General features: G+C 36.9%; 1 protein-coding gene across 1 annotated transcript in view; it reads left to right on the forward strand.

The window, feature by feature from the left end:
* Nucleotides 1-24,779, forward strand: part of CCDC7 (coiled-coil domain containing 7) — a 274,689-nt gene that overhangs the window by 34,260 nt on the left and 215,650 nt on the right. Inside the window, exons 14-16 of the mRNA XM_086334569.1 lie at nt 4,038-4,092; nt 10,992-11,057; nt 14,143-14,364. Coding sequence (XP_086190695.1) covers nt 4,038-4,092; nt 10,992-11,057; nt 14,143-14,364 — 343 coding nt within the window. The remainder of the gene's footprint in view (nt 1-4,037; nt 4,093-10,991; nt 11,058-14,142; nt 14,365-24,779) is intronic.

The raw sequence follows: 24,779 nt of genomic DNA on the forward strand, positions 1-24,779 counted from the left end.
GTTTAGAAAAATATCTATTCAGATTCTCTGCCATTTTAAAATCAGGTTTTGGGTTTTTTTTTTAAATGTTAAGTTGTGGGAGTTTTTTGTATTTGAATATTGACCCTTATCAGATATATTATTTGGAAATATCATCTCCCATATAGTAGCCTGACTTTTCATTCTGTTGATAGTTTCCTTTGCTGTGCAAAGCTTTTTAATTTGATGTAGTTCCATTTGTTTACTTTTTCTTGTTTCTCTTGCCTGGGGAGACATATGCCAAAAATATGGCTAACATCTGTGTCAAAGAGTGTACCACTTACGTTTTCTTCTAGGAGTTTTATGGTTTTAGGTCTTATATTTAAGTCTTTGAGTTTATTTTTGTATGTGGTGTGAGAATGTAGTCCAATATAATTCTTTTACATGTAACTGTTTAGTTTTCCCCCCATTGTTTATTGAAGAGGATGCTTTTTTCCCCATTGTACATTTTTGCCTTCATTGTCTTAGATTCATTGACCACATACATATGGATTTATTTTGGGGCTTTCTATTCTGTTTCATTGAATTGCGTGTCTGTTTTTATGCTCTGATTTCAAACTGTATTACCAAATCTTGGAATCTGGGTACATGATAACCACTAGTTTTGTTCTTTTTTCTCACGATTGTTTTGGCTATTTGGGGTCTTTTGTGTTACCATAGAAATTTTAGAATTATTTGTTCTAGTTCTGTGAAAAATGCCTTTGGTATTTTTATATAGATAGATTTCTCTGAATGGTATGGTCATTTTAGCAGTGTTAATTCTTCTGATTGATGAACATGAACTATTTTTCTACTTGCTTATGTTATTTTTAATTCTTTTATCATTTTCTTATGGTCATCCAGGTACAGGTCTTGTACCTCCTTGAGATTTATTCCTAAGTACTTTATTCTTTTTTGATGCAGTTGTGACTAGGATTGTTTTCTTAATTTCTCTCTTTTTTTAACTTTTTATTTTGCATTGCTGTGCTATGCTTTGCTAAGTCACTTCAGTCGTGTCCGACTCTGTGCGACCCCATAGACGGCAACCCACCAGGCTCCCCCGTCCCTGGGATTCTCCAGGCAAGAACACTGGAGTGGGTTGCCATTTCCTTCTCCAGTGCAGGAAAGTGAAAAGAGAAAGTGAAGTCGCTCAGTCGTGTCCGACCCTTAGCGACCCCATGGACTGCAGCCTACCAGCCTCCTCTGTCCATGGGATTTTCCAGGCAAGAGTACTGGAGTGGGGTGCCATTGCATTGGGGTATAATTAATAACAATGTGGTTGTAGTTTCAAATGAACAGTGAAGGGACTCACCTTAATTTCTCTAATAGTCTGTTGTTAGTGTATGAGACACATCAGATTTCTGTATGTTTATTTTGTATCCTTCAATGTTACTGAGTTCACTTATTTCTAATAATTTTTTTGATAGCATATTTAGGATTTTCTAAATATAATATTATGTCATGTGGAAACAACGACAGTTTTATTTCTTCTTTTCCAGTTTGGATTCCTTTTATGCTTTGTCTTGTCTGATTGCTGTGGCTGGAAAATACTGAATAAAAGTGGTGGGCATTCTTGTCTTGTTCTTAATGTTAGAGGAAATGTTTTCAGTTTTTTCTCATAGAGTATGTTGTTGCCTTTGGGTTTGTCATATAGGACATTTATTATGTTGAGGTATATTCCCTCTGTATCTACTTTGTTTAGAGTTTTTCTCGTAAGTGGATTTTGAACTTAGTCAAAAGGTTTTCTTCATCTATTGAGATGATCGTATAATATTTATTCTTTGTTGTTAATGTACTTTATCATGTTGATTGACTTTTGGGTGTCAGATTAACCTTGCAACAATGGTTAGAATTCCACTTGATCATGGTGTATGATCCTTTAAAAAAAATTTATCTGTGGCTTCACTGGGTCTTCATTTCTGTGTGCAGGCTTTCTCTAGTTGCAGTGAGCAGTGTGTACTCTCTAGCTGTGGTGCACAGGCTTCTCATTGCAGTGGCTTCTCTTGCGGCACACAGACTCTAAAGCATGCGTGCAGTAGTTGTGGTGCACGGGCTTAGTAGCTGCACAGCATATGGGATCTTCCTGGAGTAGGGATCAGATCCATGTCACCTGCATTGGCAGGCAGACTGTTACTATTAGACCACCAGGGAAGTCCTATAATTCTTTTAGTATATTGTTGAATTTGGTTTGCTATTTTGTTGAAGATTTTTATATCTATATTTATCAGTGATGTTGATCTGTAACTTTCCTTTTTCGTGGTATCTTTGTCTAGTTTTAATATCAGGGTTTTGCTGGCCTCATAGAATGAGTTCAGAGTGTTCCTTTCTCTTAAAGTTTTTGAATAGTTTGGGAAGGCTAAGTGTTAATTATTTTTTAAATGTTTGGTAAAACTAACCTATGAAGTGATCTGATTGTGGATTTTTTTTCATTGGGAATTTTTTGATTACTGATTCAATTTCATTTCTAGTAATTGTGTTGTTTGTATTTTCTATTTCTTCCTGATTCAGTCTTGGGGAATTGTCTGTTTCTAGGAATTTGTCCATTTTTTCCTAAGTTGTCCATTTTATTGTGTATTATTGTGCTAATCTCTTATGTATTTCTGTGGTGTGTGTTGTAACTTCTTTAATTTTTTTATAACTTCTCTTTCATTTTCTATTTATTTGGGCCCCCTCTTTCTTTCTTCTTTTAGTTGGGATAAAGTTTTATCAATTTTGTTTAACTTTTCAAAACCAGCCGTTAGTTTTATAGATCTTCAAAATTTTTTTTAAATCTTTATTTCATTTATTTCTGCTCCAACCTCTTTTTTCTTTCCTTCTACTAATTTTTGGACTTTGTTCTTTTTCTAATTCCTTTAGGTGTAAGGTGAGATTGTTTATTTGAAATTTTTGTTTTCTGAGATAGGGTGCTAGACCATGCCTCATGCAGTGGCTGCTGGCCTTCTGGTGGACAGGGCTGGGTACCCAGGCTGGGGTTCAGGGATGTCTTGGGTTAGTGTCAGTTGGCTGGTGAGTGGATAAGCCAATTAGACTATTAGACTAACTACTAATAGTCTAAAGGGAAGACTCTAAAATGGTTCTGCCAGCACTTTGTCCTCATGGTGGAATGAGCTCACAAAAATGGCTGCCACCAGCCTCTGTGTCCCCAGAGGGAGTCTCAGCTGCCTCCTGCTTCTCTAGGAGGCTCTCCAAGATCAGCAACTGGGTCAAACCCTGGCTTCTTTTACTTATTTTTTAAAAATATTTATTTATTTAATTTTTGACTGCATTGGATCTTAGTTGCAGTTTGCGGGATCTTTGTTGTAGGGCTTGGGCTCTGTAGTTGTGGCATGCAGGCTTAGTTGCCCCATGGCATATGGGATCTTAGTGCTCTGACCAGGGATTGAACCTGTGTCCCCTGAATTGGAAAGCAGGTTCTTAACCACTGGACTACTAAGGAAGCCCCATGGCTTCTTTTAAATTACTGCCCCTGTACTGGGAGACTAAGAGAATATGAGATTTGCATGCTCCTTGTAAGAGTAGGCTCTGTATTTCCTGCATAGATTCAGCCCTCTTGCTGTCCAGTATGCAAGCCCTATTGTCCTTCACAGCCAGATATTCTTGGGATTTGTCTTCTCAGTATAGCACCCCTGGGCTAGGGAGCCTGATGTGGAACTCAGACCGCTCATTCCTCGGGGGAGAACCACTGCAATTGTGATCGTGCTGCCATTTGTGGGTCACCTACTCAGGAGTGTACTTCTTCACTATACTGAGTCTTTGCCCTTCGTATTCATCTCATTATAGTAATTAGCTTCATTGTATCTTTATTTGTGGAAAATCTTCCCTAGTGGTCTTCATGTCATTCTCATCAATAGTTGCTCTGTAAATAGTTCTAATTGATGTGCCTCTGGGAGGAGGTTAGGTTCAGGGTGTTCCTACTCCATCGTGTTGAGTGCACCTCTCAAAATTTCATTTCTTTAAAATGATTTAAGTACTTATCAAGAAAACATAGTCATCAGATATCATAAAACATCATGATATATTTAAAAATATTTCTTTTTCAGGAAGAAGTCTGTAGGGAAAGAGCTTAAAGTAAAAGAAAATATGCCTCAAGTCCAGGTAACACAGAATCTCTCCCTGTGCATCTAAATTTGATTAATAATGCTCTGATAACTGTTTATATAGACAACATATGTATGTGAATACAGGTATATATGTGTTTGTGTGTGTGCATGTGTACTTAATTTCTTCTTACAATGCTTCTTTACTATTGGTTGACTTTTTTCAGCAAGTTTTAGAAAATCAAATGGTGAATTCAGATATGTTTACTGTCAAGGTTATGAAAAAAACTGTTATTCACTCAATTATAGGCAACGTCATAGAGGAAAGAACACCATATTAAGAGTCAGAACAGACTTACTAGTTAAGTGACATTGGACAAGTCCCTTTAACCTACTTAAACTTTGTCTTTCATCACTAAAATGGGTAAAATAATAGCTGTCCCATCTATCTCAGAAAGGTGTGAGATGCAAGAGGCAAATAGGAAAATATTTCAGAGATTGTTAATATAGCTCACTCTTTTTCATGTGATCCATGTGTATTCTGAAAAGAATACAAGTAACCCTTTATTTTATCTTCTCTTTGATAAACTTTCTTTTGCTGAAAGTTACAACTTCTTAACCATCAGAGCATCATGTAACCCGTTTGGTTACTCTCTTCCAGTGAGTGACTGGACTTAACTGTCCCACAAGTATATACTTTCATGTTTCAAGAATCAAATAGCATAAATTTGGGAAGAAAATTATAGTACTTCTTGAGATACTGAATATAAAAGGAACAACTTTATGGTATTAGTTTTTTATTCCTGCATAACAAGTTACCTCACATTGTGCAGCTTAAAATAGTGAAATTGCTTTCATGGTTTGAATGGCTTAGGAGTCTGAGCATGGCTTAGCTGTATCCTGTGCTCAAGGACTCACCAAACTACAATCATGGTGTTGGCTAGGCTCTTTTTTTTTTTTTTTTTTTTGGTCACTTGGGGGTCCTCTTCCAAGCTCAAGTGGAAGTGGCAAATTTAAGTTCTCTTTGCAGTTGTTGGCCTGGGGCACTTAGCCAGTGGCCTTCTCCACAAACAGTTTACATTATGGCATCTTACATCTTCTTAAAGGCCAGCTAAGTCTCTTTCTCTCTTTTCTTTTTTGCTAAGACAGTCTTATGTAATATAACATGAATAACATGATCATGAATGATACCTTTTCACTGTAGCTATATAATAGATCCTTGAACAACATGAGAGTTAGGGGTGCCACCCACTCCCTCACAGTTGAAAATTTGCATACTGCTGTCTCTGCCTCTGAAACAAAAGAATTGATAAATGACTCACTGAAAGGCACAAAGGTAAAATGACTTGGATAGAATCAGGACTCAAACCCTAGTTCTTTGATTCCAAATATTGTGATCTCTAACCAGATGTAAACTTCCCCCACATTTAGTTAAACATCTGTAAAGTGAAAACATAGATACTATATTCACTGAAAAATATCCTTGTATAAGTGGACTCGTGTGGTTCAAACCCATCTTGTTCAAAGGTCAACTATGTAGTGCAGTCTAATAAAGAAAGTGGCATCTCATCACTGTGCAATATTCTGTTGGCTAAAAGCAAGTCATAGGTGGTATCCACATTCAAAAGGAGTGGACTATACAGAGCATAACCTTAGGGATGGAGATCCTGGAGGCCATTTTAGAAATCTGTCATGATTTTATATAGAACAGCATTTTGTGTATTTAAAAAATTATAATTCCATCATGTTTTAAGTCTTTAAACTAGTGTTTTAGTTCATTTGGGCCATGTCTTAATCCCTTCAGACTGCTTTAACGAAGTATCAGGGATTGCAGTGAATGTAGAGGTAAATATATTATTGAATTTGGGGGAGGTGGTAAGTACCTAGAAGTGAAATTACTGGATCATATGGCCATTCTATTTTTAATTTTTTGAGGAATCTCTATTCTACTTTCCACAATGGCTGTACCAATTTTCCCTTTTCCTGATATCCTTCCCCTTGTTATTTCTTTTCTTTTTGATACTCATGATTCTGACCAGGAAAAGGGAGTATCTCACTGTGGTTTTAGTTTGTATTTCCCAGATTATTAGTGATATTGAGTATCTTTTTATGTATTGGTTGTCTGTTTGTCTCTTTTGGAAGAATGTCTGTTTAGGTACTCTACCCAGGTTTGTTTTTTTTTTTTTTTAATTCATTTATTTTTTAACTGAAGGATAATTGCTTTACACAATTTTGTTGTTTTCTGTCAAACCTCAGCATGAATCAGCCATAGATATACATATATCACCTCCCTTTTGAACCTCCCTCCCATCTCCCTCCCCATCCCACCCCTCTAGGTTTGATCTTTTGATGTTGACTTGTACAAGTTCTTTGTATATTTTGGATATTTATCCCTTATTGGATATATCATTTGCAGATATAGTCTCCCATTTACTAGGTAACTGTATTGTTTTGCTGATACTTTGAAAGTATGAAAACTTTTTAGTTTGATGTAATTCCATTTATTTTTACTTTTGTTTCCTTTTGTTGAGACATATACAGAAAATGTGACTAAGACCTATTTCAGAGAGCTAACTGCCTGTGTTTTCTTCTAGATATTTTATGGTTTCAGGTCTTATATTTAAGCCTTTAATCCATTTGAGATTATTTTTGTATATGATGTAAAAGGTAATCCAGTTCCACTCTACTCCAAATACCAATTACTGAAGAGGCTCTTTTTTCCTCATTGTATATTCTTGCTTCTTTTGTCATAGTTTAATTGAGCACATGTAAGCTGGTGGCCCAGAGGTTAAAGCATCTGCCTGCAATGCAGGAGACCTGGGTTTGATCCCTGGGTCAGGAAGATCCCCTGGAGAAGGAAATGGCAACCCACTCCAGTATTCTTGCCTGGAGAATCCCATGGACAGAGGAGCCTGGTGAGCTACATCTCAGATCAGATCAGTTGCTCAGTCGTGTCTGACTCTTTGCGACCCCATGAATTGTAGCACGCCAGGCCTCCCTGTCCATCACCAACTCCCGGACTTCACTGAGACTCACGTCCATCGAGTCAGCGATGCCATCCAGCCATCTCATCCTCTGTCGTCCCCTTCTCCTCTTGCCCCCAATCCCTCCCAGCATCAGTCTTTTCCAATGAGTCAACTCTTCGCATGAGGTGGCCACAGTACTGGAGTTTCAGCTTTAGCATCATTCCTTCCAAAGAAATCCCAGGGCTGATCTCCTTCAGAATGGACTGGTTGGATCTCTTTGCAGTCCAAGGGACTCTCAAGAGTCTTCTCCAACACCACAGTTCAAAAGCATCAATTCTTCGGCGCTCAGCCTTCTTCACAGTCCAACTCTCACATCCATACATGACCACAGGAAAAACCATAGCCTTGACTAGATGAACCTTTGTTGGCAAAATAATGTCTCTGCTTTTGAATATGCTATCTAGGTTGCTCATAACTTTTCTTCCAAGGAGTAAGCGTCTTTTAATTTCATGGCTGCAGTCACCATCTGCAGTGATTTTGGAGCCCAGAAAAATAAAGTGACACTGTTTCCCCATCTCTTTCCCATGAAGTGATGGGACTGGATGCCATGATCTTCGTTTTCTGAATGTTGAGGTTTAAGCCAACTTTTTCACTCTCCACTTTCACTTTCATCAAGAGGCTTTTGAGTTCCTCTTCACTTTCTGCCATAAGGGTGGTGTCATCTGCATATCTGAGGTTATTGGTATTTCTCCCGGCAATCTTGATTCCAGTTTGTGTTTCTTCCAGTCCAGCTTTTCTCATGATGTCCTCTGCATATAAGTTAAATAAACAGGGTGACAATATACAGCCTTGACGAACTCGTTTTCCTATTTGGAGCCAGTCTGTTGTTCCATGTCCAGTTCTAACTGTTGCTTCCTGACCTGCATACAAATTTCTCAAGAGGCAGATCAGGTGGTCTGGTATCCCCATCTCTTTCAGAATTTTCCACAGTTCATTGTGATCCACACAGTCAAAGGCTTTGGCATAATCAATAAAGCAGAAATAGATGTTTTTCTGAAACTCTCTTGCTTTTTCTATGATCCAGCGGATGTTGGCAATTTGATCTCTGGTTCCTCTGCCTTTTCTAAAACCAGCTTGAACATCAGGAAGTTCACGGTTCACATATTGCTGAATCCTGGCTTGGAGAATTTTGAGCATTACTTTACTAGCGTGTGAGATGAGTGTAATTGTGCGGTAGTCTCAGCATTCTTCGGAATTGCCTTTCTTTGGGATTGGAATGAAAACTGACCTTTTCCAGTCCTGTGGCCACTGCTGAGTTTTCCAAATTTACTGGCATATTGAGTGCATCACTTTTACAGCATCATCTTTCAGGATTTGGAATAGCTCAACTGGAATTCCATCACCTCCACTAGCTTTGTTCGTAGTGATGCTTTCTAAGGCCCACTTGACTTCACATTCCAGGATGTCTGGCTCTAGGTCAGTGATCACACCATCCTGATTATCTGGGTCGTGAAGATCTTTTTTGTACAGTTCTTCTGTGTATTCTTGCCATCTCTTCTTACTATCTTCTGCTTCTGTTAGGTCCATACCATGTCTGTCCTATATCGAGCTCATCTTTGTGTGAAATGTTCCTGTGGTATCTCTGATTTTCTTGAAGAGATCTCTAGTCTTTCCCATTCTGTTGTTTTCCTCTATTTCTTTGCATTGATCGCTGAAGAAGGCTTTCTTATCTCTTCTTGCTATTCTTTGGAACTCTGCATTCAGATGTTTATATCTTTCCTTTTCTCCTTTGCTTTTCGCTTCTCTTCTTTTCACAGCTATTTGTAAGGCCTCCCCAGACAGCCATTTTGCTTTTTTGCATTTCTTTTCCGTGGGGATGGTCTTGATCCCTGTCTCCTGTACAATGTCACGAAAATGATAGGATACTGAAAGGGAAACTCCCCAGGTCAGTAGGTGCCCAATATGCTACTGGAGATCAGTGGAGAAATAAGTCCAGAAAGAATGAAGGGATGGAGCCAAAGCAAAAACAATACCCAGCTGTGGATATGACTGGTGATAGAAGCAAGGTCCAATGCTGTAAAGAGCAATATTGCCTAGGAACCTGGAATGTCAGGTCCATGAATCAAGGCAAATTGGAAGTGGTCAAACAAGAGATGGAAAGAGTGAATGTCGACATTCTAAGAATCAGTGAACTGAAATGGACTGGAATGGGTGAATTTAACTCAGATGACCATTATATCTACCAGTGCGGGCAGGAATCCCTCAGAAGAAATGGAGTGGCTATCATGGTCAACAAAAGAGTCCGAAATGCAGTACTGGGATGCAATCTCAAAAACGACAGAATAATCTCTGTTCGTTTCCAAGGTAAACCATTCAATATCACAGTAATCCAACTCTATGCCCCAACCAGTAATGCTGATGAAGCTGAAGTTGAACGGTTCTATGAAGACCTACAAGACCTTTTAGAACTAACACCCAAAAAAAGATGTCCTTTTCATTATAGGGGACTGGAATGCAAAAGTAGGAAGTCAAGAAACACCTGGAGTAACAGGCAAATTTGGCCTTGGAATACGCAATGAAGCAGGGCAAAGACTAATAGAGTTTTGCCAAGAAAATGCACTGGTCATAACAAACACCCTTTTCCAACAACACAAGAGAAGACTCTATACATGGACATCACCAGATGGTCAACACCGAAATCAGATCGATTATATTCTTTGCAGCCAAAGATGGAGAAGCTCTATACAGTCAGCAAAAACAAGACCAGGAGCTGACTGTGGCTCAGACCATGAACTCCTTATTGCCAAATTCAGACTTAAATTGAAGAAAGTAGGGAAAACCACTAGACCATTCAGGTATGACCTAAATCAAATCCCTTATGATTATACAGTGGAAGTGAGAAATAGATTTAAGGCCTAGATCTGATAGAGTGCCCGATGAACTATGGAATGAGCCACAGTCTACGGGGTCGCAAAGAGTCGGACATGACTGAGCGACTTCACTTTCACTTTCAAGCCCTTATTTAAGAGGGAGTCTCAGTTTTCTATAGCACTTTGGGACCACTAGATGTCAGCCCTATTGCTTTTAAAAGCCAGGCATTTCAGGGATTCCTCTCTCTGGTGTAGATCCAGGAGCCAAGGTTCCTGACGTGGGCACCAACCCTTTGCTCCCCTGGCAAAAGTGCCTGTCTGGTGAGATCCCTCTCTGTTGTGTGCCATCATGCTGGGGGTATGGTTATTAGTGAGAGTGTTTCTTTTCCTCTACTACCTGTCTTGATGTAGTCCTTTTTATTCTTTGTTGTGGAGCGTGTTTGACTAGTTCTAAGGTTCTTTTCACAGGGAGTTGATCTCTTTGCAGGTGTATGTTTGTTGATCCATGGGAAGAGGTTCTTGCTATCCCCCGTCTTCAATCACCTTCCCTGTAGATTTTCTTTTAAGAGTAAGTCTCAAATTCAAATTACTCTTAATTGTATCTTGGACGTTGGGATTGTCATGTTGCTGAAGCTCTGGATTCTGCTATATTCTTAAGAAAGTGGAAGTGAAAGTCACTGTCCAACTCTGTGTAACCCCACAGACTAAACAGTCTATGGAATTCTCTAGGCAAGAATACTGGAGTGGGTAGCCATTCCCTTCTCCAGGAGATCTTCCCATCTCAGGGTCAGGGATTTGAGCCCAGGTCTCCCACATTGCAAGTGGATTCTTTTATCAGCTGAGCCACTAAGGAAGCCCAAGAATACTGGAGTTGGTAGCCTAGCCCTTCTCCAGGGGATCTTCCCAACCCAGGAATTGAAACAGGGTCTCCTATATTGCAGGCAGATTCTTCACCAACTGAGCTATAAGTTATCTGTCATTATGCCTAAGAAGTGTGTAGTAAATGTTTGTGCTCAAGTCATCATCTTGACTATCTATGGGTTTTAGAAAGATAATAATTATGACAATAAATTAGTTTAAAAAATGAATACTTTTCTCCCCCACCCCATATTACATCCTAGAAAGTAGCACATGCTCTGGAAATTGAGAACAAAGTTCTTCGGGAACAACTGAAACAAGCTTTACAGGTAAAAGATGTCATGTTCCTTCATATTGTGAAAAATTGAAGAAAATATCCTTAAACAACTTTTTAAATGAATAATTTTTAGTTTGTAAAGCAAGAATCTATATATTATATTGTTTTGCCAGCTTATAGTATTTTCACTGGGAGACCCAGGTTTGATCACTGGGTCGGGAAGATCCCCTGGAGAAGAAAATGGCAACCCACTCCAGTACTCTTGCCTGGAGAATCCCATGGACAGAGGAGCCTGATAGGCTACAGCCCATGGGGTCGCAAAGAGTCGGACACAACTAATGTAGTAGAAATATATTGATAAAATTTGATATTTATTCTCTCCAAAATAGTAAGCTAGAGAGAGAACTGATGTACACACTTAAAGCAATTTATTTCAAGATATAGATGGAGTCTTTTTGAGCTTAGCAGAATTATAAGATATATTGAGATAAGAACCTGGTTATTTTACAGAACAATTATTTGCTCATCAAAAATTAATATAAGACATAAAAATATATTACTAAAGCAGTGTGGTTCCAAATTTTGTACTGAGTGAAAAGTCCAGAAACAGATTCAAATGAATATAATAATTTTGTATTTTATTGTTTTGCTTATTAAATAAATTTTTTTATAGAAGGATAAAAGTCACAAAAGTAAACTACTATGAAAAACTTGTGATTTCTAGTTGATTTAATATACTGAAACAAATTACAAATTGATTTAAGATTTAGGCATACAAGTGAACTATGTAGTAAGTGAAGTTGCTCAGTTGTGCCCGACTCTTTGCAACCCCATGGATAGTAGCCTGCACCAGGCTCCTCCGTCCATGGGATTTTCAAGGCAAGAGTACTGGAGTGGGTTGCGATTTCCTTCTCCAGGGAATCTTCCCAACCCAGGGATCGAACCCAGGTCTCTCACATTGTAGACAGATGCTTTACTGTCTGAGCCACCAGGGAAGTCCATAAATTGGAAGAAACACTGAATAACAATTACATGTCTTGGCTAAAGCAGGGCTTTCGAAGCATTATACCAAAAAAGAATATGTTAATATATTTGGCTATATATATATATAAAATAAAACTATTATGGTTAAAATTTTGTAAGATATAAAGATAAATGGAAGATCTTTATAAAGTGTTCCATATCAAAGTCTTTTACATATCTACAGAAAATATGGATAGTCTTCCTCCTCAATAGAAAAAGGACATAGGCACGTCAATTGAGAAACACGCATTGCCAATAAATGCATACAAATATATTCAGCTCTATGAATTACCAAGTAAATGCAATTTAAAAATAACAGAGAGAGGGTGGTTCAGTGGTTAAGCCTCCATGCTTCCAGCGCAGGGGTGCTGGGTTCAATCCCTGGTTAGGGAACTAGATCCTGCAGGCTGCAGCTAAGAGCTCACATGCTTCAAAGATCCTGCACAGGGCAATGAAGATCCTATGTGCTACAGCTAAGACTCAGTACAGCCAAATAAAAAACATTAAAATAGCAGCAGTACAGATATATTTTACCTACTATTTTTTTTAATTGAAGGAACAGAAATATTTAATATTTGTAGATTTATGTTGAGATGAGCAGGTCTTTCATATACTTCTATTGTCAGTATGGATTGATACTTCTCTGGAAGAAAATATATAGAGAAAGTCTTGGAAAGACATAGTCTTTACAGTGAACCATTCCACTTCTAAAATTTATTGTAAATAATAAAGTGTACAAAGTTTGTACAAGTATGTAGAATGGGAAATTTTTAATAGCAAAAGTTTTAAAATTTCCAATATATCCATTGATAAGCAATTTGCTAAATTAGTTAAGATATATTATTAAAATTTACTTGTTACCTAGGGCTTCCCTGGTAGCTCAGCTGATAAAGAATTCACCTGCAGTTGGGGAGACCTGGGTTCAATCCCTGGGTTGGGAAGATCCCCTGGAGAAGGGAAAGGCTACCCACTCCAGTATTCTGGCCTAGAGAATTCCATGGACTGTACAGTCCATGGGGTCACAGAGTCAGACAGGACTGAGCAACTTCATTACTGTTAGCTGTTCTAATTTGGATGTATATTTATCATCATGGGAATATCTCTCTTTTTCTTCAGTTGCTAAGTCATGTCCGATTCTTGCAACCCTGTGGACTGTAGCCTGCCAGGCTCCTCTGTCCATGGGATTCCCCAGGCAAGAAAAGTGGAGTGGGTTGCTGTTGCCTTCTCCAATGAGAACTTACTGTGACATTATTTAATGAAAAGATGTCATATGTGTGTGTATAGTATGATCCAATCTGGATAAAAATTTAAAATTTATATATGTATATGGACAGAGGAGCCTGGTGGGCTGCAGTCCATGGGGTTGCTAAGAGTCGGACACGACTGAGTGACTTCACTTTGACTTTTCACTTTCATGCATTGGAGAAGGAAATGGCAACCCACTCCAGTGTTCTTGCCTGGAGAATCCCAGGGACGGGGGAACCTGGTGGGCTGCCGTCTGTGGGGTCGCACAGAGTCAGACACGACTTAGCAGTGACTTAGCAGCAGCATCAGCACTAGCATATTTAGAAATAATTTAAAAGTATATATGTCAACAGTACATTTTCTGTTTGTAGGGAGATTGTGAACTTTTTTTATTGATTTATGTGTTCTTTTATACAAGTAACTTAATTTTATGAAACTAAAATTTATTAAAAGTGACTTTTAAAGAAAGATTTAATTCTAGAAGAAATAAATTATTTTTCACATTTACTATTTGATATTATAGGTCTTAATTATCTTGGGTACATTCTATCACCTTCTATAATGTATGCATTTTATTAACTTTTATTGTGCCTATATTATAACTAGAACCTTAAAAAACTGGGCAGGAGAACCTCTTGGGTATAAAAATAGCTGTTTAAGTAGAAGAGATTTCTTCATAGTTTTTAATTTTAATTATGGATCTGTTAAACTATGTATTATACCAGTGGTTTAATTTAGCTTTCTTTTACTCTGTAAAAATAAAATTGAGAATTAGTATGGGCATGAATATATGAAGATTCCTGAAAATTATAATATTGGCAGGAAAATGTCACAGAAATGATACTTGACAGTTACTCTTTTAAAAACAGGAAGCTGAAAGAGCTAAGCAGCAACTTGCCTATTTCCTAAATCAAGAAAAGGAGTTTCTTAAAAGTGAGGCAAAGACCAAGACAACCACAGAAATGGGTACTGGTAAATTAAAAGTTAAAGGTGAAGATTCAAAATATATACTATTGGAAAATGAAACAAGAAAAGCAGTAGTGGGAGATTCAGGTGGACAAAAAACAAATGATAAAATTACATATCCACAGGTAAGAAATAACCAAAATAGAAACAGTAATATGTGCAGTAAGAAATTTACCCTTTTATAATATTAGCTTTATTTGTATTTTTAAAATTTTTCTATGCCTTTTTTTTTTTTTTTTTTTTTACTTAGAATTGTTCCTTTTGGATGTATCAGTTCATTAACATCTTGAATTCAAATCTAAATTAAATGTGTATTGATTTTTGTGGGTTTTAGGTAATCCAAATATTTGCATTTTTCTTTAGGATAGTTGATACAGTAGACTTGTCAGATATAAAATTGTTTTATGTTAAAAATTTTTTATTGAGATACAATTGACATTTTCAGGTATACAAATTAATGAGTCAGTATTTTGTATATACTGTTACTGAATCGCCACAATAAATCTAGTTAATAACATTGTACATAATTACAGAATTTTTTTCTTGTGACGAGAACTTTTAAGATTTGCTGTAGTAGCAGCTTTCAACTATGCAATGCAGTATTATTAACTGTGGTCACTGTGCTGTACTTTACACCACTTGGAATTGTTTAAAATAGAAGTTTGTACCTTTTGATTCCTGTCGCCCGTTTTGCCCACCCGCAAATCCATGCCTCTGGCAACTACCAATCTGTTCTCTGTATCTATGAGCACAGTTTTCATTTTGTTTTAGATTCCACGTATGAGTAAGATTGTATGGTATTTGTCTTTCCCTGTCTGACTTATTTGACTTAGCACAGCGCTCTCAAGATCCATCCATGTTGTCACAAATGGAAAAGTTTCATTATTTTTCATGTCTGAATAATATTCTACTGTCTGTATATGTGTGTGTGTGTGTAAATGTTAGTTGTACAGTCATGTCTGACTCTTTGCGACCTCATGGACTGTACCCTGCCAGGCTCCTCTGTCCATGGAGTTTTCCAGGCAAGAATACTGGAGTGAGTTGCCATTCCCTTCTCAAGGGGATTTTTCCAGCCCAGGAGTTGAACCCAGGTCTCCCGCGTTGCATGCAGATTCTTTACTGTCTGAGACACCAGGGAATATATGTACGTATGTGATGTTTTATTTATCCATTACCCATCAATGGATATACAGACTGTTTCCACATCTTGACTAATGTAAATAATGCTGCAGTGAACATAGGATACATATATCTTCTCTAGTTAGTGTTGTCATTTATTTTGGAAAAATATCTAGAAGTGCGTATTGCCTGGATCATCTGGTAGGCCTAGTTTTAGATTTTTTGAGGAACTGCCATACTCTTTTCCATAATGGCTTCACCAATTTACATTCTCATCAACGGTGTGCAAGGGTTCCCCCTTTTATCTGCATTCATGCTAATACTTGTTATTTCTTGTTTTTTAGCTAATAACAATTCTGACAGGTGTGCAGTAATATCTCATTTTGGTTTTGATTTGTATTTCTATGATGATTAGTGATGTTGAGCATCTTTTCATGTATCTGTTGGCCACCTGTATGTTTTCTTTCATAGAATGGCTATTCAGATCAGCTGTTCATTTTTAACTCAGATTGATTCAGTTTTTTTGTTTGTGTTGCAATTGAGTTGTATGAGTTCTTTATGTATTTTTGGATATTAACCCTTTTTTAGATAAGTGATTTTTAGATGTTTTCTCCCATTTAGTAGGGTGCCATTTCATTATGTTGATGGTTTCCTTTGATGTGCAGAACTTTTTAGTTTGATGTAATTCCACTTTATTTTTGTTGTTGATGTCAGACACCCAAATTCAGTAAGACCTACGTTAAGCTTATTGTCTGTGTTTCTTTTAGAAGTTTTATAGTTTCATGTCTTACATTCAAGTGTTTAATTCATTTGGAATTCATTTTTGTATATGGTGTAAGAAAATGGTCCAGTTTCATACTTTGCATGTGATTTTCCAGGTTCCCAAAACCATTTATTGAAGAGATTGTCTTTTCTCTGTTGTATATTTGAGGCTCCTTCATCATAAATTGATTGACCATGTGTATGTGTGTTTACCTCTGGGTTCTCTACTTGGTTCCATTAATCCATATGTCTGTTTTCCTCCCCACATCTCATACTGATTTAATTGCCATAGAATATGACAACTATAATATGAAATTGGGCACATGGTGCCTCCAGCTTTGTTATTCTTTTTCAAGATTCCTCTGACTATTCAGCGTCTTTTGTGGTCCCATACAAATTTGAGAATTATTTCTTTTATTTCTGTGAAAAATGTCATTGGAATTTTGATAGATTTCATGGATTCTATAGATTGTTTTGTATAGTATGGACATTTTAACAATATTAATTCTTCCAATCTATGAGCATAGACTATCTTTCCACTTATTTCTGTCTTATTCCATCAGTATCATATAGTTTTTGGTGTATAAGTCTTTCACCTCCTTGGTTAAATTTATTCCTAGGTATTGTATTCTTTTTGATGCAATTGCAAATGGGATTGCTTTCTTGACTTCTCTTTTAGATAGTTCATTTTTAGTATGTAAAAATACAATAGATTGCTATTCATCAGTTGTATATCCTGCAACTTTATTTATTCTAACAGTTTTGGGTTAGTCTTTAGGGTTTTCTCTATCATGCCATCTGAATATGGTGACAGATTTATTTCCTCTTTTCCAATGTAGACACCTTTTGTTTGTTTTTTGCCAAATTGCTCTGTCTAGGAATTCCATTAATATGTTGGATAAAAACAGCAAGAATGGGCATCCTTTTCTTATTTTTGATCTTAAAGGAATTGCTTTCAGCTTTTCACTTTTGAGTGTGATGTTATCTATGGGTTTATCACACATGGCCAGTTTTATGTTGAGTATTTTCCTTCCCTCTATACCCACTTAATTGAGAGCTTTTATCATAAATGTTGGATTTTGTGAAATGCTTTCAGTTTTTTTTACAGTTACTGAGATGATCTTCCAAATTATTCATTTTGTTAATGTGGTATACCTCATTGACTAATTTCTAGATAATGAATCATTTATGCACCCCTGGTAGAAATTCCTCTTGCTCATGTTGTATGATCCTTTTAATAGATTGTTAGAATCAGTTTGCTAATATTTTGTTATTTTTGCATCTTTGTTTATCAGGGATATTTGTAATTTTCTTTTATTGTTGTGTCTTTGGTTTTAGTATCTGAATAATGCTGGTGTTGTAAAATGAGTTTGGAAATACTGCCTTCTGTTCTATTGTTTGAAAGAGTTTCAGAAGAATTGGTATTAATCCTTCTGTGAATATTGGGTAGAATTCAGCAGGAAAGTGTCCTGGTCCTGTACTTTTGTTTGTAAGGAGTTTTAAAATTACAGATTCATTATCCTTGATAGTAGTAATGAGTGTGTTCAATTTTTGTTTCCTCGTGATTCAATCTTAGAAGATTGTATGTTGTAGTTATTGATTAATTTATTCTCAATATTAATATTATTCTACAATAACTAATATTGTAGTTATTTATTAATTTATACTATAGCTGTATAATTGTCATGGTAGTCACTTCTGATCCTTTGTATCTCTGTGATACCAGATGTCATATTTCTTCTTTTATTAATTTGAGCCTTCTATCTTTTTTCTTTGTGAGTCTAGCTAATTGTCAGTTTTGTTTATCATTTCAAAGAGCCACTTCTTGGTTTTATTGATTTTTTGTTTTTTTTGACGTCTTGTTAGCTTCCATTTCATTTATTTTCTTTTTTTTTATTTAAGAATTTATTTTTATTTTCTTTCTTATCTGCTATAATTTTATTTTATTTTATTTTTTTAATTTTTTTTAATTTTATTTTTAAACTTTACATAATTGTATTAGTTTTGCCAAATATCAAAATGAATCTGCCACAGGTATACATGTGTTCCCCATCCTGAACCCTCCTCTCTCCTCCCTCCCCATACCATCCCTCTGGGTCATCCCAGTGCCCTAGCCCCAAGCATCCAGTATCGTGCATCGAACCTGGACTGGCATCTCGTTTCATACATGATATTTTACATGTTTCAATGCCATTCTCCCAAATCTTCCCACCCTCTCCCTCTCCCACAGAGTCCATAAGACTGTTCTATACATCAGTGTCTCTTTTGCTGTCTCGTACACAGGGTTATTGTTAGCATCTTTCTAAATTCCATATATATGCGTTAGTATACTGTATTGGTGTTTTTCCTTCTGGCTTACTTCACTCTGTATAATAGACTCCAGTTTCATCCACCTCATTAGAACTGATTCAAATGTATTCTTTTTAATGGCTGAGTAATACTGCTGTATTACTTGGATTTTGTACTTCTTTTTCTAGTTCCTTGGAATATAAATTTGTTACTGGTTTGAGATTTTTCTTATTTGTAAAGTAGGCATTTATTACTATGAACTTTCCTTGTAAAATAGCTTTCACTGCATCCCATAAATTTCAGTATGTGGTATATCCATTTTCTTTTGTCTCAGGGTACTATTTTAATTTTGGTTTTGATTTCTTTCTTGATCCATTGGTTGTTCAGTAGCATGTTATATAATCTTCACATATTTGTAAATTTTCCAGTTTTCTTCTTGTAATTGATTTCTACTTTCATAATGTTGTGGTTGGAAAAGATAGTTAATATGATTTTAATCTACCTAAATTTGTTAAAACTTGTTTTGTGGCCTAACATACAATCTCTTCTGGAGAATGTTCCATGTGCACTTGAGAAGAATCTGTATCCTAATTATTTTGGATGGAATGTTCTATCTACTTATATGTATTTGTCAAGTTAATATGATCAAATATACCATTTAAATATGATACTTTCTTATGTTTTTTGTTTGATTTTGTTATTGTTTTTGGCCACACCACATGGCTAGTGGGATCTTAATTCCCTAACCAAGGATTGAACCTACACTCTCGGCAGTGAAAGCATGGAGTCCTAACCACTGGACCACAAGGAAATTCCTGACAATGCTTTCTTATTGATTTTCAGTTTGAATGCTCTATTTGTTGATGTAAGTGGGGGTATTAAAATCTCCTACTTTATTGCTGTATATTTCTTCCTTTAGGTCAGTTAACAGTTGGTTTGTATATTTATTGCTCCTATACTGAGTGTATAATGTTACATCCTCTGGTTGAATTGACCCTTTTATCTTTATGTAATACCATTCTTTGTCACTTATCATGGTTATATTTCAAATTTTATTTGTCTGATAGAAGTACCACTATTCTATGTTTCTTTTGGTTTCCACTTGCATGGAGTGTCTTTTTGGATCCCTTCACCTTCAGTCTGTGTCTTTGGATTTGAAATGGTCTCTTGTAGGCAGCATGTAGGGGTGTGCGTGCACGTGCATGTGTGTGTGTTTATTTTAATATATTCATATGTTTTTTGATTTGGGAATTTAATTTATTTACTTTAAAGTGATTATTGATAGGTATATTCTTGTTGTTCAGTCACTCAGTCATGTCTGACTCTTTGAAACCCCATGGACTGCAGCATACCAGGCTTCCCTGTCCTTCACTATCTCCCAGAGTTTACTCAAACTCATGTCCATTGAGTCGGTAATGCCATCCAATCATCTCATCCTCTGTCATTCCCTTCACCTCCTGCCTTCGATCTTTTCCAGCATCAGGGTCTTTTCTAATGAGTAGGCTTTTCATATCAGGTGGCCAAAGTAATGGAGCTTCAGCTTCAGTATTAGTCCTTCCAGTGAATATTCAGGGTTGATTTCCTTTCAGATTGACTGGTTTGATCTTTTTGCTGTCCAAGGGACTCTTAACAGTCTTCTCCGGTACCACAAAGCATCAATTCAACGTTCAGCCTTCTTTATGGTCCAGCTCTCACATCTGTACATGCTGCTGCTGCTGCTGCTGCTAAATCGCTTCAGTTGTGTCCGACTCTGTGCGACCCCATAGACGGCAGCCCACCAGGCTTCCCCATCCCTGGGATTCTCCAGGCAAGAACACTGGAGTGTGTTTCCATTTCCTTCTCCAATGCATGAAAGTGAAAAGTGAAAGTGAAGTCGCTCAGTCGTGTCCGACTCTCAGCGACCCCATGGATTGCAGCCTTCCAGGCTCCTCCATCCATGGGATTTTCCAGGCAAGAGTACTGGAGTGGGGTGCCATTGCCTTCTCTGGTATAAGTATAATTGGAATATAATCTTTAAAAATTGTGAATTACTGTATTGTATACCTGTAATATATAGTGTGTAATAGTATACATCAATTTTAAATAGTATACCAGTTTAAAAATTGGTGTATAATAGTATACATCAATAGTATAAAACTATATACTTCAATTTAAATATTGAATAAAACAACACACACACACACACACACACATATACATATATATCTATAGAATTGTAAATCAACTATACCTAGGAGTGGAATTATTGGGTCATATGGAAGTTCTGTTTTACATTTTAGGAACTTACCCTACTGTTTTCCACAGTGGCTGCAGTGTGTTTTGATAGGGGTTGCATGGAATCTGTAGATTGTCCTGTATTTTCATTTTAAGAATATTAATTCTTCCAATCCAAGAACATGGTATATCTTTCCATCTGTTTGAGTTTTCTTCATTTCATTAGTGTCTTATAGTTTTCCTAGTGAAGTTCTTTTGCCTCCTTATATAGGTTTATTCCTAGGTATTTTATTCTTTTTGAAGTGATGGTAAATTAGATAGATTATTTCCTTAATTTCTCTTTCAGATAGTTCATTGTAAGCATATAGAAATGCAACAGATTACTCTATATTAGTTTTGTATCCTCCAACTTTACCAGATTCAAAATGAGCTCTAGTAGTTTTCTGGTGGCATGGTTAGGATTTTCTGTGTATGTCACCGTGTCATCTGCAAAGAATCACAGTTTTACTTCCTTTCCAATTTGGATTTTTTTAATTTATTTTTTATTGAAGGATAATTGATTTACAGAATTTTGTTGTTTTATGTCAAACCTCAACATGAGTCAACCACAGGTATACATATATCCCCTCCCTTTTGAATCTCATTCCCATCTCCCACCTCATCTCACCCCTCTAGATTGATACAGAGCCCCTGTTTGAGTTTCCTGATCGATACAGCAAATTCCTGTTGGCTATCAATTTTACATGTGGTAATTAAGTTTCTATGTTACTGTTTCCATACATCTCAACCTCTCCTCCCCTCTCCCCATGTCCATTAGTTTATTCTCTACGTCTGTTTCTCCATTCGGTTCAGTTCAGTAGCTCAGTCATGTCCGACTCTTTGCGACCCCATGAACTGCAGCATGCCAGGCCTCCCTGTCCATCATCAACTCCCAGAGTTTATCCAAACTCATGTCCATTGAGTCGGTGATGCCATCCAACCATCTCATCCTCTGTCATCCCCTTCTCTTCCTGCCTTCAATCCTTCCCAACATCAGGGTCTTTTCAAATGAGTCAGCTCTTCACATCAGGTGGCCAAAATACTGGAGTTTCAGTTTCAACATCACTCCTTCTAATGAACACCCAGGACTGATCTCCTTTAAGATGGACTGGTTGGATCTCCTTGCAGTCCAAGGGACTCTCAAGAGTCTTCTCCAACACCACAGGTCAAAAGCATCAATTTTTTGGCACTCAGCTTTCCTTATAGTCCAACTCTCACATCCATATATGACTACTGGAAAAAACAAAGCCTTGACTAGATGGACCTTTGTTGACAAAGTAATGTCTCTGCTTTTTAATATGCTGTCTAGGTTGGTCATAACTTTCCTTCCAAGGAGTAAGCGTCTTTTAATTTCACGGCTGCAGTCACTATCCGCGGTGATTTTGGAGCCCAAAAAAATAAAGTCAGCCACAATTTCCACTGTTTCCCCATCTATTTGCCATGAAGTGATGGAACCAGATGCCATGATGTTAGTTTTCTGAATGTTGAGGCTTAAGCCAACTTTTTCACTCTCAACTTTTTCACTTTCATCAAGAGGCTCTTTAGTTCTTCTTCACTTTCTGCCATAAGGGTGGTGTCATGTACATATCTGAGGTTATTGATATTTCTCCCGGCAATCTTGATTCCAGCTTGTGCTTCTTCCAGCCCAGGGTTTCTCATGATGTACTCTGCATATAAGTTAAATAAACAGGGTGACAATATACAGCCTTGATGTACTCCTTTTCCTATTTGGAACCAGTCTGTTGTTCCATGTCCAGTTCCAACTGTTGCCTCCTGACTTGCATACAGGTTTCTCAAGAGGCAGGTCAGGTGGTCTGGTATTCCCGTCTCTTTCAGAATTTTCCACAGTTTATTGTCAAAGGCTTTGAAAGCATAGTCAATAAAGCAGAAATAGATTTTTCAGTTTTTCTGAAACTCTCTTGCTTTTTCTATGATCCAGCGAATGTTGGCAATTTGATCTCTGATTCCTCTGCCTTTTCTACAGCCAGCTTGAACATCTGAAAGTTCATGGTTCACGTACTGCTGAATCCTGGCTTGGAGAATTTTGAGCATTACTTTACTAGCGTGTGAGATGAGTGCAATTGTGCAGTAGTTTGAGCATTCTTAGGGATTGCCTTTCTTTGGGATTGGAATGAAAACTGACCTTTTCCAGTCCTGTGGCCACTGCTGAGTTTTTCAAATTTGCTGGCATATTGAGTGCATCACTTTTACAGCATCATCTTTCAGGATTTGAAATAGCTCAACTGGAATTCCATCACCTCCACTAGCTTTGTTCATAGTGATGTTTTCTAAGGCCCACTTGACTTCACATTCCAGGATGTCTGGCTCTAAATGAATGATCACACCATCGTGACTATCTGGGTTGTCTCTCCATTGCTGCCTTATAAATAAATTCTTCAGTATCATTTTTCTAGATTTCATATATATACATTAGAATACAATATTCATCTTTCTTTTTCTGACTCACTTCACTTTGTATAATATGTTATAGGTTCATCCACCTCATCAGAACTGACTCAATTGTGTTCCTTTTTATGACTAATATTTCATTGTGTGTATGTACCTGAACTTCTTTATCCATTCATCTGTCAGTGGACATCTAGGTTGCTTCTATGTTCTAGCTATTGTAAATAGTGCCACAATGAACAATGGGATACATGTGTCTTTTTCAACCCTGGTTTCCTCAGGGTATATACCTAGGAGTGGGATTGCTGCGTCACATGGTGGTTTTATTCCTAGTTTTTTAAGGAATCTCCATACCATCTTCCATAGTGGCTGTATCAGTTTACATTCCCACCAGCAGTGCAGAAGCATTCCCTTTTCTCCACACCCTCTCCAGGATTTATTGTTTGTAGACGTTTTGATGATGGCCACTCTGAACGGTGTGAGGTGATAGCTCATTGTAGTTGTGATTTGCATTTCTCATAATTAGTTATGTTGAGCATCTTTTCATGTGTTTGTTAGCCATCTGTAATGTCTTCTTTGGAAAAATATCTGTTTTTGATTGGGTTGTTTGTTTTTCTGGCAATGAGTTGTATGAGCTGCTTGTATATTTTGGAAATTAAGCCCTTGCCAGTTGTTTCATTTGCTATTATTTTATCCCATTCTGAGGGTTGTCTTTTCACCTTGCTTATAGTTTCCTTTGCTGTGCAAAATCTTTTAAGTTTAATCAGGTCCCACTTGTTTACTTCTGTTTTTATTTCCATTACTCTTAAGAGGTGAGTCGTAGAGGATCTTGCTTTTTTATCGAACACTTGGAATCAAGTGTTATGCCTCTGTTTTCTTCTACGAGTTTTCTAGTTGCTAGTCTTACATGTAGGTCTTCAATCCATTTTGGGTTTATCTTTGCGTATGGTGTTAGGAAGTGTTTTAATTTCATTCTTTTTCAAGTAGCTGTCCAGTTTTTCCAGCACCATTTATTGAAGAGACTGTCTTTGCTCTATTCCTGTCTCCTTTGTCAAAATAAGGTACCCATAGATGCATGGATTTATTTCTGGGCTTTCTGTCTTGTTCCATTGGTCTATATTTCTTTCCTTTCCTTTTTTTTTTTTTTTTTTGTGACAGTACCACACTGTCTTGATGACTATAGCTTTGTAGTATAATCTGAAGTCAGGCAGGTTGATTGCTCCAGGTCTGTTCTTCTTTCTGAAGACTGCTTTGGCCATTCAGGGGTCTTTTGTGTTTCCATATGAATTGTGAAAGTTTTTGTTCTAGTTCTGTGAAAAATGCCACGGAGAATTTGATAGGGATCACATTGAGTCTGTAGATTGCATTTGGTAGTATAGTCATTTTCACAATACTGATTCTTCCAACCCAAGAACATGGAATATCTCTCCATCTGTTTATGCTGTCTTTGATTTTTTTCATTAGTGTCTTATAATTTTCTGTGTACAGTTCTTTTGTCTCCTTAGTTAAGTTTATTCCTAGATATTTAATTCTTTTTGTTACAGTGGTAAATGGGATTTATTCCTTAATTTCTCTTTCTGATTTTTCATTGTTAGTATATAGAAATGCAAGTAATTTCTGTGTATTGATTTTGTATCTTGCAGCTTTTCTAAATTCATGATTAGCTCTAGTAATTTTCTGATGATATCTTTAGGACGTTTTAGGTACAGTA

This window comes from Bos grunniens, chromosome 13 (assembly GCF_055505025.1).
Source record: "Bos grunniens cultivar Pamir isolate PY7600 chromosome 13, Bosgru_T2T1.0, whole genome shotgun sequence".
Lineage (NCBI taxonomy): Eukaryota > Metazoa > Chordata > Mammalia > Artiodactyla > Bovidae > Bos > Bos grunniens.